General features: G+C 40.3%; 1 protein-coding gene across 2 annotated transcripts in view; it reads left to right on the forward strand.

The window, feature by feature from the left end:
* Positions 1 to 17927, forward strand: part of LOC126190925 (synergin gamma-like) — a 174148-nt gene that overhangs the window by 70756 nt on the left and 85465 nt on the right. For both annotated transcript variants that reach the window (XM_049931565.1, XM_049931574.1), the window contains exon 2: positions 6002 to 6239. In XM_049931565.1, coding sequence (XP_049787522.1) covers positions 6002 to 6239 — 238 coding nt within the window. The remainder of the gene's footprint in view (positions 1 to 6001; positions 6240 to 17927) is intronic.

The raw sequence follows: 17927 nt of genomic DNA on the forward strand, positions 1-17927 counted from the left end.
TTTTCCATCACCTGAGTGAGCTGCAGTGTCTTATATGTTTACTTAGCTTTCTGCATTGCCTTCCAGGGAACTTCGTTACCAACATCACAAACCCCTACCCTCTGTGGCTCACAGAGCTATTTTAAACCAGGCAGGGTGACCAAGTGGCTAGCACACTGTACTCAAGTTCGGGAGGATGATGGTTCAAACCCATGTCCGGCCATCCAGATTTAGATTTTCCATGATTTCTCTAAATTGTTCCAGGCAAATGCTGGGATGATTCCTTTTTAAAGGTATGGCCAATATCCATTCCCATCCTTGACACAGAGTTTGTGCTCTGTCTCTAATGACCGCAGTATTGACTTGACATTAAACCCAATCTTCCTTGTTTGTGGGGCTATTTTAAAAATAAAGTTGGTTATGATGGCCTTGGGTGGGGTTTGCACTTACATTCTGGACTCTGTCTACAGTGAACACATGCCACTCCATATTACTTTGGTGGCTATGGCTGCTCATATGCTGATGATGTCTGTGGATTTTTACTATCTGTAATGTGTACCTTCCTCCTGACGGTGAAGTGTCTCAGAACATGTTGTCTTACTTATTTCTCAGCCACCCTCCCTCATTTTTGCCAACTTCAGTGCTCACAACCCTTTGTGGGATGTAACTAAGACCACTGGCCGTGGGAAGGCTATTGGAACTTTGCGTGCTGAGCTTGATCTTTGTCTCTTGAATATCGATTCCCCCACACACTTCAGCGTGGTATATGATCTTATTCAGCCATTGATCTTTCCGTTTGCATCCCTGGTCCTCTTCCCTACATTCATTGAAGAGCTCATGATGGCCTGTGTGACAGTGATCATTTTTCAATCTTCCTGCCCCTCCTGCAGCCTCACTCGCCTGGCCATCCATCCGGATGGGCTCTCAACAATGTTGAGTTGGATGCCTTGCCTCTGCCATTGTCCTTATCCCCCCACCACGTAAAGGAATCAGAGTGTCCATCCAGAGCATAACCAACTGTGCCTTGTGCTCTCTGAACAAGCTGTGAGCAATAAAGGGGACAGTCTTCCTGTCATGCTTCTTCCAGGCAATCTACTGTTGTCTGTTAGGTTCACATTGGCCACACTTGACTGACACATGGCCACATCCTGCGATGTGAGGATACACCCCATTGTTGGTGTGGTACCCACGTGATAGTGGCTCACGTCCAACTGGACTGCTTTAATTTGGCCACCTTATGGCAAAACCTTAAACTTAAGTACACGCTGCCTTTGGTGCCAGTAGATGATGCCAGAGTGGCTGACTTGTTTGTACATTTTATACTTGAAGGTGTTTCTGCTCCTGTCTTTGGGGTAGGGCAGTTTGGCCTTGTTGGCCTCTTGAGGGATTTAAGGGGTGCACCAACAGATTTAGCTCATAGATGCCCTTGCTTTGTGGTCCTGCCTGTCTCCTGCCCTTCCACCTTTTTAATTCTTCATATTCTTTTATGTCTGTCATTTATTTACTACCTCATCATTGTTGTACTATTTCCTGATATTTCATCAATTTGCCCAAGTTGCTACTTTTCTTGCAGTAACAGAGTGTGAGGAAACACCATTCAGATGCAGAGGGTGCACTTCTTTCTGGGTGGAGCTACTCGCCCAACTTCACCCTCTTACCTTTCTCTCATGTCTATTTGCTTCTATCTCTTGGTTTTATTGATTCTTGGCTAAAATCGGGTTAATCAGGATTTGTCTTATATGCCCTTCCTTTCTGAGGACTCCTTCTGGCGTGACACATACAGGATGGAGGGTCTGATGACCTCACAGTTTAGTCTCTCTAACCCCATCGATCCAATCCAGTTCAGCCCAATTTGCTGTTGTGACTGACCACTGTTCTTTATGTTGGTTAATAAGCCTGAAGGATCCAGTAGAACAAATGGCAAGATGGTCAGGAAGTTTCAGGTAACCAGCTTTACAGTAATATGCAAAAATTTATGCTAACACAATCTGCCTTTCACAGAATCAACTGGAAGAACGTTATAGCCTGAGTAAAGGTAGAAGAAATCAAAGGAGAATTCAAATTAATAGCTGGAACATCATAAAAGAGAAACTATGACCCAGTGGGACAAAAATAGTTGCTTGTCATCTCAGCTCATTTAAGCTCAAACATACTTATTTATTTATTTTTCAATGACAGTCCGACATCAGGTCATCTGAAATATCCAAAGATGGAATCAGAAGCTGGTATCATGGACCAGGTCTCTTCCAATCTGTCACACATTACGAACTGTAGACGGAACCAATGACTTCTACAGTTGCTCCATATCACTGGACTGGAATTGATTTCTTATGAAGGTTTACTATGCTGGCAAATAGTAATACATGAATAAAAATGTCCACTCGCTGTTCGCAGATCAAGTTTGATATGAAAGCAGTCCTTTCCACGACAACTCAAGGGTCTTGTGAGTTCCAAGTTGTGCTATTTGGTCTGTGCAACACACTATGCTATCCACACTTGAATGTGTGATGGACAACCTGCTTTGGTATCTTAAATAGACATTGTGTCTTTGCTACCTGGATTACGTTATGTAAGCCACTGCAGGGAATGCCAACAGTGGAACAGGTGCCTCAATTACCTGCAGAACATCTGGTATCATTGCCTTCTGTAGCTCCTCCATGTCAATGATTGATTGGGTGGGGGTGGGGGGGGGCGGGAGGCATTCTCTGGAAATTGTCTTGTTTCTTGGAGAAGACATAATTTTGAAGGATGGACCACCACGTGTAATGAGCTCTGATTGTAGAAAAGTGTTTCAGTTAAATATGATATCAAAACAAATTTCATTATGCAGCGTCCTCTATGGTATGCCAGCTACCTGCTACCCACTGATGAAGGACCTTGCAGAACATTTGAATAGGGTGTTGGCAGATATGCTCTCAGTGTATGTTGATGTCAAAAAGCCTGACTGTGATACCGTACTGCCTCACCGCCTTCTGCACAGAACACAGCAAACCAAGACACTACAGATTTCACACCATTTTTCTAATCCACAGTTGATGGTCTGAAACAATAATGTAAGTATTATTGCTGTTTTTGGCCTGATGATGTTGAGGACATATACATCAAACAGCATAGGACCCAGACTAGAGAAGCAAGCCAGCTGGCACACATTTGGACCTTACACACCCAAAATAAAAATAAAATAAAAAAAGAAAAAAATACATGAACATTATAATATCAAACACTGACCTGTAAGATACAAAAAGTGCAGTGACATCATCCATGTCCTTTAAAAAATGTCCAAATGGCTCTGAGCACTATGGGACTTAACATCTGAGGTCATCAGTCCTGTAGAACTTAGAACTACTTAAACCTAACTAACCTAAGGACATCACACACATCCATGCCTGAGGCAGGATTTGAACCTGTGATCGTAGCAGTTGCGTTGTTCCGCACTGAAGCACCTAGAATCGCTCGGCCACCGCGGCTGGCCTCCATGTCCCAACATAAAGGCCTAGTCTACAATGACAGTACCTCAGTGGAAGTAACTTGGAACATCTCGGCGATCAGAATATGTGGATCCACGATTGGTGCTGTCTGAGGTACCAGTGACTACACCCAGATCCAGGAAACTACAGTGTATTCTAAAACAGCGGGCTGCTGTTTTACTAAGCAGGAAGCATTGCTGTGAGCTATGCATTGTCTGCTGTGGTGTAACCATTAAAGTCACTGTCTGACAACATATGGGTCACCATTCCAAATCATACCTCCATCATTGTTCAACATTTGTACTTATTGGATGGTTCTTGGACATACTTATGCATAGAAAGCTTTCTATGTATGTTTAAACTGCAGCATTCTGCTAAGTCAGGCAGTTCAGTTCCACATGTGCTGTATGTGTACTCAGTAAACACATTTTCCGTGTGAGGTATTGGTTCTTGTTGACAGCCTTGTTGATTCCAGATTCTGTGTGAAAATATTGGCCTGTGTTATATGCTTAATTCACTTGTGAGAAGGTCTAAATGTTTATAAGGGATATGTTCCCTGAAAGGAGAGATAATTAAATACCTCACTAACTGAAATGTGCAAACTCTACTGTGCTTCTTGGTATCTTTTCATAGCTTTACAAGTCCTTACTTGGAAATGCATAATAACTGCTTCAATTTCTTTGCCTTTTTTGACAGTCAGATCACCGTCTTTTGTAATTTTCTTCTAAGAGAAATTTTGAGTTCAGTTTACAAGAAATGAGCATGAAAATTTTGTAAATTACTGTAACTTAATTGACATCTTAGTTTTCCACCTCATGCTATTCTATCATTTGTAGACTGAAATTGCCTTGTTGATTACCATTGTACTACATTTGACTTTCTCGGCTCTTTGGTGGCCACCTCTTCCTTCCATTTTTGTTGCTCTCATCCTCACAACAGGTCGTCTGAGTGACCTTCCATCCTTCCCAATCTTGTCCTTCTTTCCCAGTTGTGTTCTTCTTTCCTTCTTGATGGAGTAGCAGAACTTAACAAAGGACTATGCACAGCCTAAATTCGACATGTAGGTTGGTAATGCCTGTTGTGATTGGTCACAGGAAACTAAGATGGCAGACCAGATGATTTGTATATCCAGTGATGTAGTAATGTTTTGGATTAGATTGTAAGGGAAATATTCAGTATTTGACATAATAATGACCTTATCCTACTAGGAGAAAATCCTTTTGTCATGAAAGGCTATTTGATGCAAAAGTACAATAATTTAACACTGGATTTTTTTTCTGCGTCATGGTTTTCCTTTATTGTTATAAGCACTGCAGGACTCACCAGCTCACAGCCAAATTATGTCCTTCCTATCTAACCTAGGCTCCATGCTAAGCTGCTGATAAGTTTATCACCTCTATGTAGATTCCATAGAATAGTGTTGTTGTATATTCTTTAAATTTACAGTGATGACACAGACAAGCGATAAAGTTGCATTGTGATGTGTTCTTTCCATATGTGGCAAGATTTGTACGTAAATCTTTTTTAAAGGACGATCTTAGTTGTATAGTTACTGTGAACAGCAGCCATATCTGTGAAATAGAACAGAAATTTTACATACACAAATTGTGAGAAATGTGGTTGATAGCTACCATTCTGTTAACACTTTTAAGCAAAACACATCATATACAGTTCTAAATGTAAAACCTTGATATTTTACAAATTGTTTCATTACCTGATTTTGGTTTTACATGTTTGACAGGTGTGAACTAACTGTCTGTGTATGAGATGAAGTTTGCTATCAGCTGTGGAGTATAAATTGTTGCGCAAGACATGAGACTTCTCATGGAATCCTTCACATTAACTCAAACTGTACATCTGAATAGAAATTATACTTAGAAAGGGTGTTGCTCTCTACGTGCAATGACGTCTACTCTCATATCATATATTGTGTATATTTAAATTTGATAACTGTTTTATGTTACTCCTGTCACTATCTGCCTTTTTGTCATCATAAGAAATTAGCAACCACATATTACTACCAATTTTTATTGTTATTTTTTCTGTGGAATATATTTTGGGAGGTACAGCCTTTATTTGTACTTTTCACATTAAAATAGTGATCCAGCATTTAACAGATTCACTGTTTTGAACATCATAATGGGGTTTTAAGTTGGGTGGTATATCTATGCCTTCTTCTAACCTGAAAACCTACTTAATGCCTAAGTTATAGCTGCAAATTGAACTTAATGCCCAACCATATAGCGCACATCATCTTCAACATCTGCTGTTGTATGAAAGGTAAGTCATAGTAAGTATTAGTAGAAAAGTCAAAACCAACAAATATTTGCACCCCAAATCTGTCAACTTCACCAATAGAGCTGCCAATCCACATTTACACACATTAGCCTTATTTATATCTAAAGTTATCTAAACCAAGTGTGAACATGCAATCTAGAACCTTTTCTCTGTCATGAGATTACTGCTCCTACACTGTAATTAAGGTACTTACTTGTAAAATTCTAGATGTTAGTGTATGCTGCCTATTGATATCATATGTTTGTTTTTGTTTTTAGATTTCCATTTCCACAACAGAATTTCCAGCAACATATGCCAATGCCCGTTCATAATCCAGGAGGCAATATTTTACACTACCCGACAGCACCACTGTGGCAGCAGCAGCAGCATCATCAACAACAACAACAACAACATCATCAACAACAACAACAACAGCAACTTTTGGAAGACCAAAAGCATAGGGAATACCTTAAACAACAGCAGAAACTGAGGCTTATTAGTTCTTCAGCCAACAAGGTATTAATTCTTTCAGATTTTGTAATTGATTTCAAGTTTGATACGTTTTTTGGGAATGCAGCCAGACCTTTATCATTTCTTGGACCAATATATTTGCCGAAACCTGACCAGGTTTTTTCTTGGTCAGTTTGAGATTGATAACAATGTGCACTTCATGCATATTTATGTCTTGAGAGCTAACTGTGGCTAGGGATTATATTTCTGCAGCCTGCTCAATCAAATATGAGAAACAGCAGATCCCATCCAGAGTCTCATCTTTGTGGAATTTTGTGATTGTGAAAGTGGTGAAAATATGACTGAAAGAAACCTTAATAGATCAAGACAAGAATTTTCGCTTAAATAATGAATGAATCAACTTTTATCTCTTCCTAAGATGAGTCTTTGTTGTTATATTTCCTGCCACTAGTATGAGTTTGTGCAGCCACATGTCCAATTCATAATTACTATGATATTTGCCACTTTCCACCGATGCAGAAATTTCTCAATAAGTGCTCTTCAGGCAATAAAATTGTGTAATTGTATCTTCAGCAATAATGGGAATTTAAGGATGGAGCAATACAGAAAATAAGGGAAAGGCAACCACCAGCCTGTCATTGGACTGATGGGTGGAGCACAGAAACACATAATGTATTCACGCAAGCTTTGGAGTTTTTGCTCTTTCTTTAATAAAAGCACTTGTGTGCTTGCACACACAAACACACACATGCACCCCTCCTTCTCCCTCTCCCCATCCTACGGCCATGAGTCTTCATCATGCCCACAGAATATTGCATATGCGATGTGTGTGGTTTTATGTGTGAATCTGTGTACTTTTAGCAGAAAAAGAGCAAGAGCTTGAAACCTAGTGTGAATACTGTTTCCTGATACGCGTTTTTATGCTCCACACACCAGTCCACTAAAGATTGCCTTTTCCTTATTTTACGTACAATGTTATCTTTGATGCATACACATTTGAGCTGCATCAGTTCATGTCCCAACTTTGAAGAAAATGCAGTCTGCCATCTCAAGAAATGAATGTGTCAGCTATAGAGCATGTGGGTATGAACGTGTAAACACATTCAAAATATTGGATATCAATATCTACCATAGCAGGTGGATACATGAACAGTTGCGTCATGAGGTATCGGAATACAGTGACACTCTTCAGTTATGTTATTAGTATTTTACCCAGAATGTTCATCTTTGTTCAAACACGCAGATGTACTGGAATGAAAGTGAACTCATTAAGTGTATAGTAATTTTCTAACAACATGAATAAAGAGTACTGTTTTGTGACTCAAAGTGTTGTTCAATTGCTGATCTGTCATGGCAGGTATTGATACACAATATTTTGAAAGTGATTACATGCTCTCACTGCTTCTACATAGCTGTTGCACAAGAATCTGACGTGTGGGCATAAAAGGCAAATTATGAGTATGTGTTGAATAATTGTTATAGATGAAGCAACAGGTAGCATTTGTGTAAATGATGACTTGAACATTTCATATGTTCACAATTATGGACATGATCTGAAGTAAATAAGCACTAATTGCATCCATGTGTCGGTCTCTGTTTTATTTTGAAAATGGCTGGATGGTCCCCAGTTGAAGTATTGTTGCATGAAACAATGATGGCCTGGTTATAGCGTCTTGACTCTATTAAAGAAACAATTATAATGTCCTCTGTGTTATCATTCCTTTTGTACGTGTTGCCTAGTTGCTTACAGTATTGACAGTGATTATATTGTCTTTGGTGTTAGCTTGTTAAATACTAAGCAATTTTTCTTTTCCACTGTGCTGGCTCACTTAATAGTGTTTGACACAATCGTTAAAATTTAAGACAAAGTGCAAAGTAAATTGTAATGAAAGCTTCTTGGAACAGTGTTTTGCCCTGTAAGTTTTAAATGTCTTGTATCTAATCCAAACATGAATTTGGGTGCCTGTTCTTTAAGATAATAAATTAAGAACAGTGTTACAGTACTCCATCTATGTTAGGCTAATGCTATAAGCTGAGACAAACAAATGAAAGTGAAAAATGTACAAAGTATCCAGACTACACAAAGTCTGTGACTAACACTAATAGGTAATAGCTGGTGTAACATACATTGTTTAGTAAATAAACATATGAAGGTTGGACATTACTTGAGAAACAACATACATGTTGTGTCTAACAAGCATTGTAGCTGAAAGTAACCCTATTACACAAGGGCGAATCAGTAAGTCGAAAATGTCAGAATACTGTTTACCATGTTAGAATTTTGTGCTATTGTGCTTGTTTGGTTTTAGAGGGCAACAACACCTGTTGAATGGAAGGAAACTGATAAGCTGTGTTCAGTGCTCAATGATCTGTGAATTGCAGCCAGTTCAAGATGGCGGGTGCACTTAGGTAGTGTACCACAGTTGTGTGATTTTTGTGATCATTGTGAAATGTGTCCCATTTGTGGTGAGAACTTTATTTCAAGAAAAACTGTTTTCAGCTGGATGAAGAATCACAAACTGGAGCATCTTGGTCGTTCTGTGAAGTTTTTCGCTGATGCCACTTTGCAACATGTAATACACGCCAACAATTTGTACTGTTTGCAGGAGATGTGATGCTTCTGGTTGATGAGCTTACCTGACGAACAGAAGGGTTATGCAGACATTTCATTGGGAATGCAGGGAACATCCACCACAGAACAGTGGTTCAGGTTCCTAAGCTTACAATGTGTCAAGATTAGCCTGGACAACACTAAAAAACCAGGACTGTTTGGCCTAATCCAAAGATAATCCTGGATTTTTATGCTGTCTCGGGATGTAAAAATGGCCGGGTTTGAAAATATTATGACTGGTGAGGATTTTTTTAAGTTTTAGACCTATTATGTTCGACATCGTGTTTCATTCTCGGTCATGCCTCTCTCAGTTGACCTTAGAGCAAGTGCTGACATTGATGGAGAATTGTCATTACTGGTTCCACCACAATTTTTCACTTAGTCACTGGGCACTACAAGAGGGGCAATGCATTTATGTTGTCTTCGTGTGAAGTAAATCATTTACATGTTTTTGATCATTTTATCTGTATTTGTTTTTTGTCTCATAATTTAGGAATGGGCAAAATAAAGTGTGTGTTTAATGTTAACCTGCAACAGGAATACAAATTTTTGAAATTGTGTGCTAACAGTGACAATGAGTATATTTATTGTGCACTATGTATTGGAGAATTTTCTATTGCGCATAAAGGAAAGGGTGATGTTAAGGACCATGTGAAATCAGCTGAACATTGGAGTGCTATAAATAAAAGTGCTTCACCAAAGATAAGTGATTTTTGTAAACCCAAAGATAGGAGTAATAGTGTTCTGGAGTGTGCTGCTAGACAAGAACTCACATTCAAAACATCAGACTATACATCTAAACTGCCTAAAAAATTATACAACTTAAAATTTTCATCTGCTGTAACGAAAACAGAGGCAGTTATTGTTAATATTGGTTTGCCATTTGTATTTGGTAATATGTTGCATTCTTTGGAAAACGTTAATTCTGTAACTGTAATTATGGATAGCTCAAACAGAAGTGAAGTAAAACTTGTTCTGATTGTTGTAATGCATTTAAGTCTGGAGGATGGAATTCAAATTAAACTTTTAAATTTCAATGAAACATCACATGAAATTGCTCAGAGATGGCAGGTGGCAGCACTAGCAGTGGAGGTTATATAAAGCTCATCAGGGGACATGGCAAATAGTGCAGTGATTGTCATAATGCGGAAACAGAATGATTTATCTGACATAAGGGCATGATCATTGGCTTTTGGACAAAGGGTGGAAGCATTTTCAAAACAGCTAAGTTTGTTAACTGTTCTTGTGCTGCTGTAGTTGAAGTATACAGTGCTTGGGAAAATGGTACTATCCAAAACTGGTGCTGAGGCAAGTGTGTTGCACCACAGGCCACATGTGACATGGGTGGAATGATGTTTGCAGAGATGTGTACAGGCGAATAGTCATGCACCATTGAGCAGCTGACTACCTAGATGAACCAAGGAGCTATCAGCAGTGTCTCCTGAATGATTGTTCAGTGAATGATGCTGCGTATGGGTCTCATGCACCCATGCTGACTGCTGTTCATTGGTGATGATGGCTGACATTTGCATGCCAGTATCACAGCTGGGCTTCCATCGAATGGTGATAGATAGTCTTTTCAGATGAATCACGTTTTATGCTCTATCGGACAGATGGCCATTGGCGTTTATGGCATGAAACGTCTGAAAGAAAACACCCTGAAACAATATCAGAAGGGTCCAGGCCGGAGGGGGAAGTGTTCTGGGGAATGTTTTCATGCCATCTCTGGATGATTTCATCATTCTGGGAGGCAAAATAGGTCAACACAAGTATCCGTCTATACTTGGAGACCATGTGTACCCCTACATGCAGTTTGTTTTTCCTCGGCACAATGCCATTTACCCAATTGAGAATCTGCAGCCCACCTCTGGTGGGCGGTTGGCACAATGGATCCTCATGGCACTGAAGTCAACATAGCTCCACATTCCTGTTGGTACCTTCCAGAACCTCATTTTCTCGTGTCCTGCATGTCTCGCAGCAGTCATGCTGCAAAAGGTGGTTATTTAGGCTTTTGATGGGTAGTCAGGTTAATGTGACTGGACGGTGTAGTATTCAATACTTAGAGTTGTGGAGAGGCAGCTTTGTTAAATTCAGACAGTTCCAGTGGATAAATTTATGAACTGAAATTGTCTGGGCTGATTTAGAAGAGACTGCACAAGTTGCTAATGAAATTATAAAAGATTCAATAAATATTGATCTACTCAATGATTGTACATTGTTGAACCAGGAAATTAAAAACAAAAATGTAGGTTGTGGTTCAAGTTCTGAAAAAGTATCGGATAATGTTGAACAGAAGTGGAAAGCAGTTTTTAAGATGTTTCAAAAGACTGATATTTCACAATGTTTCTAAAATGACTGAGCTTGTGATGGCTTTGTGTGAGACATCTGCTCCAGTTAAGAGTGTTTTTTCAATTGTGGGGAACATTTGGTCTGCAGAAAGGAGTAGCAGGATTTCAGAAGCTACTGTTATAACATATGCTAAATTTTAAAATTGATTCAGATCATTCGTATTGTAAATTTTATTGTGTAATTAAAACAAACAAGCCATTTCTGAAAAAGTCATGTTTAGTGAAAAATAGAAATGAATAAATAACTCTTAATGTTTCAATAAACTTTTAAGGCTTTCAAGTAAATCAAAAATATGTCCTAGGTTGGACCCAATATGGTAATATGACAAGGGCTGGATCCAAAAAATATGGTAAACCTTCCAATTCCCATTTAGGCTTCCAGATTTAGGTTTTCCTTGACTACCCCAAATCACTTAAGGCAAATGTCAGGATGATTCTTTTGAAACGATGCTGCCAGTTTCCTTCCCCATCTTTTCCCAAACTGAGCTTGGGCTCCATCTGTAATGATCTTATTATCGACACGGAGTTAGACCCTAAACCCTAATCCTTCCTTTTAAAATTACAGAGAGAGAATGTCAAAAACAAAGTACTAATGGTACTGATGTCATTTGTTTCTATTTTTTAACTTATTTGTTCAGTCATTCTCATAGACATCATCAACAGGAGATTGAAATTCAGCAGCAAACGCCGGCTCCTCCTTCCAGTTCGCTTTGCTAGTCCTGTTGTTAGTCGAATATTTTTGCACCTGGTAGAAGACGCATACAAACAAAATCCATATCTAAGGCTCGGTCACATGTGAGTGAGAGAGAGGCAATGGCTTAACACATTGTGACAACCATACAGTCCAGTTTCAGCTGCCCTTGACTTCTTGTTGTTTCTGCACAGCCTGAAAGGCATTGTTTTGGAAAGACTGAGGGGTGGCAAGTGGTGTTTGTGAGGTGGACAAACAGCCTTGTAGTCGCCAGCTTCCAGGGGTTATTAAGACTGGAAAAAGCACTGGCAGTGGTTTATTGATGCAGTAGTGATATGTTAAAGGAAGTTATCTCACTTTACTTATTTATTTTCATTATACAGGTATTAGTCCTGATACATACTGTACACACACAATGCTAGTTATCCATGCATTGATAGAGATTGCAGGCTGGCAATACTTATTGCTGGAAGAAATTGCAAGGCACTAGTAACAGTCACCAATCCTGATAGAAAGTAGACATTGCTTAACTTCCTATCCGATTGTAGCTGATGGATGACATGTCATTCACAAGGAACATAAGTCAGATTTTCTGTACATAGCACATGTTGGCAGATGCAACTCCTCATATAACAATCCGTCAACATCAGCAGATATTTTCTGATAATAACTGAGCATATGTGGTCAGTGATTTCTTGTTGGAATTTTATAATAATAGGAATTGGATTAATTAACAGAACAACAGATTTCTAGTTTTTCAGCACATTTCAGTCAGACCACAGGCAATATAATGCACACGACCATGGACAGTCAGTGAATTATGTTGAACATACTGATTGTCCACCAGAACTGATATGTCTTGTGCCGGTTGAGACCCAGTGAGAGCACACTCCAAGTAAACAATCATTTGAAACTTCCTGACAGATTAAAACTGTGTGCCGGACTGAGACTTGAACTCGGGACCTTTGCCTTTTGCGAGCAAGTGCTCTACCAACTGAGCTACCCAAGCACGACTCACACCCCGTCCTCACAGCTTTAAATCCGCCAGTACCAGTAAAGCTGTGAGGACGGGGCATGAGTCGTGCTTGGGTAGCTCAGTTGGTAGAGCACTTGCCCGCGAAAGGCAAAGGTCCTGAGTTCGAGTCTCGGTCCGGCACACAGTTTTAATCTGCCAGGAAATTTCATATCGGCGCACACTTCACTGTAGAGTGAGAATTTCATTCTAGAAACAATCATTTTGTTAATAAATGGATCAACCAAAAGTTCTCCTTCAGAGACAAAATCACTTACAATAGTTTCTGAAGATTTGTGATTAGCCCTAAATTTTATATGAGGCTGAACTTAGGCCGAATGCCTAAATGATGAAACAATCAAATGTCAGGTATTCACTTAGTCACAGAGCAAGACACAATCTAAGGTTAACTTGTTAGAAGAAAAAGGCACAAAAATAAGTTCGGTAGCTGATAACCAACTCCTGGTCACCGAGTTATAGTGATGGTGGTGACAGATACTGGAGGCTTCTTCACTCAGCAGCGGCTGGCAAGCAGCATGGTGTGATGTGTAGCAGAGATTCTAAATCATACTGTGATTGAAGAGCTGCAGGTGCAATCAGCATCTGGCTCAGGGCTCAGTTAAATACACCTTGTAGTGGATTTGTCCCACCCTAAATATGCAGGCCGCAAAGAGATGCTAGAGGACTGTATGCGATCAAATGGCCTGGGAAGCAAACAGGGCTGCAAGGCCAGCAACCTCTAATAGTGCTCGTGCTGTCACCTGCTGGCCTATTCAATGTGTGTGATTGAAGTTCTGCCTTTTGTTGCTGTAACTCATTCCGGGTTAGGACACTAGGCCACAGCTGTGAGAGGAGTTGCAGGTCTGCTGGGCGAGCAGCCCATACACTACATCCCCTCCCTCCTCTCCCCCTCCTCCTAGCCAATGAAAGATGAAAGGCTGGTGCCCATCTCAAAGATTTAGGCTGTAATGCACCCACCTGTAGAACTGGTGACTCTGGAGAGTGTGAGCGATACCTATTGACAGGGGAGTCGGGAACAGAAGAGATGGGCCGATGTCCCTGGAAGCTGGGGATCGCAATCCAGTCGAGGAGATGGCAGTTTGGCATTTGTCCCCGGCACAGAGAGAGAGGAAGCCCCAATTTGGAACCAGATAATAAAATCCTCTGGTAAGGAGGCATCAGTGTTTGGCAGGAGTACACCAGATCTGGGTGGAGGCATGTGGATCTGGCGTGCAGTGTCACTTCTACCACGGACAAATCCAAGAGCAGGATAGATGGCTGAAAGTGGTGCAAAAGCACTCTGGCTTCCTGTGTTGGCAGTGTCAAGGAATGAAGGCATCTTGAAATGTCTAGTGGCCATGTCCCTAGGCTGGAATTCCGGTGCTACCGCAAGGCTGATATGGGCAAACCGAGAGCAGCTGGCAAGATTGATAGCAGTTGAGGAGTGAGCTATGTGGAGGGAGTCTGGAAGGAGACCAAACTTAGAAGTAGACATGGGATGTAGATGGCTGAAGTTGTGCAAAAGCACTCTGAAAAGGACATGGACAAATTGTACACAGAGGGTAGATGTGGGAGTAGGAGCACTTGGAAAGAAAAATTGCTGAGCCCAGAGCATGGAAGTGAGACCAGAGGGCAGAAGTTAACCTGTTGAACCAGGACTGCATAAATAAGTGCGAAAGCATGGTAAATGAAAAATGACGGTACAGGGAGTGTAAAGGTGGGTGCCTTAGCACTTGGTATGTTAAATCTTTATGCCCAGAAGGTAGAAGAATGTGTTAGGAGGGCAGAGGTTAGTACAAGAGCACTTGAAATTGATGAGTATTGTGCCCAGGGGGGATAGATTGGTGCATGAACACTTGGTAGGAAAAATGATTGTGCCCAAAGAGCATAGTTGGCTTTGGAAGCTCTGGAAAAATAGGAAACTGAGTGCAGTAGTCTTGTCTGGAGAGGAAAGAAAAAGAAGAAGAAGAAGAAGAAGAAGAAGAAGAAGAAGAAAGTTGGTGAGGTTAGACACAACTGGCTAGGTCAAACATTTTGGGCATGGTTGAAGCACAGGATGGGTCTGTTGGGAGGGAATTTGCCCAACTGTAGAGGTTTGCTGCTAAGAGGGCGGGTTCAGGTAGTGTAGAAAGAGGAAACTTCAGGGATGCTGTCCAGCGGAGGCTGATCAGGAATAATGGCTGAGGTTGTCTGAAGTTGTGATGACACTGGCTGTTGGTTCTGGTGTCTTGCCAGAAGCAGGAAGCTGTGGCAGACAGGTCCAGAAGTAGTTGACTCTGGAAGCATCTGAGACAGTGGCTGGGTACCTCTTGGTGCCATGGAGATACAGGCCAGCTGTGTCATATGGTGTCTCTGGACTTGCGGAATGTTGAAGAGCAAATGTAAGACTTAAGGTGCCTTTTCCATATGGAGGACAAACATTAGAGAACTAGGCATGTCAATGCAGAAGTTACTACCCAAGTGTTTGTGACATGGTAGTCACAAGCACACACTGTGTACCTGAGGTGAAGAATACATCTAAAAGTTTAAGTTCGGAGAAAAGTATCTCATCACTACATGCTATGAGACTAAACTTGCCACTGGAACTGATGGAGGTGCGAGGGCCCAAACCATACTCGTTGCCAACCGATAATATGTCTTGCACCAGTCAAAGTACAAGAACACAGTCCAGGTAGACAATGTAGAATCAGTTTTTTTAATATATTCATCAACCAAAAGCTTACAATAGTTTGTGAAGGTTCGTTAGCCCTGAATTTACCCAAATCCAAATTTAGGCTGTAGATCTTAATGATAAAACAGTCAAAGTCAGATATTCACAGGGTGTATAAGCCCTGGGACAACTGGGAAATCTAGGGAAAAAACCCGGAAATTTTTTCATCGGGGAGAAATCTGAGAAAACCCCAGGAATTTTGTAGAATTCCCAGAATTTTTCATTATTTTAGTTTTCAGTTAAGTTTTTGTAAGTTTGACCGGTAAGAATAGATAACTCTTCCAAAGAACTTTACTGTGCCCCACTGCTGCAGAATAATACTATAGCAATAAAACATAAATGAGAGAATAACACCAAAATAAAACTTCAGTTGTAAAGAACTAGTGCCAATTACAACAAATAAAGACATTGCACACACAAGCATCTGCAGGCAGCAAAATGTGTCAAAGACTATGAAGTAGTTCGTAACAGCAAACTGCTTTAAATGTGTCTTTCTTGTGGGTCTCATTTTGATGAGTGTGACATCACAACTGTTTACATTTGTAACAGATCATGGGAAAATATTGCAAATGATGGTTCTAGAAGTGTAAACTTTCAAAGTAAATTTGCTTTTACGCAATACAGAGCGTTGACTCTCATTCAAAACTTATCCCTTTGAGGTCCAGCCACTTAGAAACATTTCAGGCCCAGAAGACCACCCATTTATGCCACTCTTTAATATTTTAGTGGCACATTTGTGTTTGATGTATCTTAAAGGGTAACACAGGCAAGAAAAGATCCAGTTTCAGTGTTAGTGTTTCATATTTATTTTAATTCTCTCATAGATTAAAAATTATGCACTAACGATGGCAAAAAGTGTAATTATCCTTCAAAAAAGTACGAAGCAAGGTCTTGAGCAATACATGTAATCAGGGGCGATTCTAGAAGTCGGTCAAGGGGGAGAGGGGGGATAATTGGTGGGGGGGGGGGGATAGGAGGTTTGGGGGAATGGAATATTGCTTAACAAAAGGAGAATTGGGGTCCTCCACCAACAAATTAATAAAATTTGGTTTTGCTTAAAATAGTTTTTGGTAACTGTTTTGGAGTTCAGGGTAAAAAATATATATTAATAAATAATAAGACGCCCATTTTAAGTTAAATGATATTTATTGGTTTAGATAGTAAGCTATTTACCACTCTTATTCTTTTGTTAAAATGTGTTTGAAATACATTGCAACGTATATTGCTACATAGTTATATTATTCACTGATTTCTGAAGTCTGAAGACATTTTATCCAGTGTTATATGATACTCCATTTGGGAGGGGGGGGGGGAGGTGTCCTATGGGGGCTATACCCCCCCCCCCCCCCCTCTTGCCACCGCTCCTGCGTGTTATTGACTTTTTCATGGAAAAGTTGGAGTGCTCGAAAGAGCACATATTCAGTGACATAAACCATGAAATGATTGGTGAGCAGTGACATAATTGTGCTTGTCAGAAATATTCAGGTGCTGCGGTTTAAGCTATGTTCTTAGGACCCTGTTTTATCACACACACACACACACACACACACACACACACACACACAAATAATAATTATGACGACCAATATTATACATGAAAACTTATCTTTTCTTATAGCTATTCTTTCACACTAATTAACAATGATGTTGCTATTGGCTGACTAAATCACATATCCTATGCTCTGAATGTCTGCTGTCATTGACTGGTGAGAATATGTGACATGAGCTATGAGTGGCTGACAAAAGTGGATAGCAATCTTGATTTCAGTGCTTCAGAAGCTAACATGCTGTATTTGGTGTTCTGTTTACACTTTCCGATTGAAAAACTATGCAGTGTAAATATTTTCACACATCCAAGATCTTTCCAAAATGCATTAATTTTTGCTGGATTTTGTTTCCTAATGTGGCGGAAGTTCTATGCCGGTGTGTAAAACTTTCACCGTTCAAAGGATTGTTAAGTTTTACATCTGTGCGGGAAAGTATATTGTCACTTAACGCAGAAAAAAGTAGCTTCATGTGGGATATAGTGTATTTTCACGTAGGAAAAAGTGTATTTTTAACTGGGAAACCCAGAAAAATCCTGTTTTTTTTTTCTTTTTTTTTTTTCCCCCACTTTTACACCCCGATTCACTTGGTCACAGAACAAGGTACATCTAAAGTTCACTTGTTAGAAGAATGATGTATGAAGGTAAGATCGAAGGCTGGGACCCAAATTCTAGTCGATCCTGATGCAGAGGCGCTGGTGATGGTGGCGTAATCAACATGCATGACCGAAGTTCTGTTGTCTGCTGATGTAACCCCTTCTGGTTAGGCCACTCACATATCACAGGTGTGAGAGGGGTTGCAGATCTGCCAGGTGAG

Source organism: Schistocerca cancellata, chromosome 1, assembly GCF_023864275.1.
Source record: "Schistocerca cancellata isolate TAMUIC-IGC-003103 chromosome 1, iqSchCanc2.1, whole genome shotgun sequence".
Taxonomy (NCBI): domain Eukaryota; kingdom Metazoa; phylum Arthropoda; class Insecta; order Orthoptera; family Acrididae; genus Schistocerca; species Schistocerca cancellata.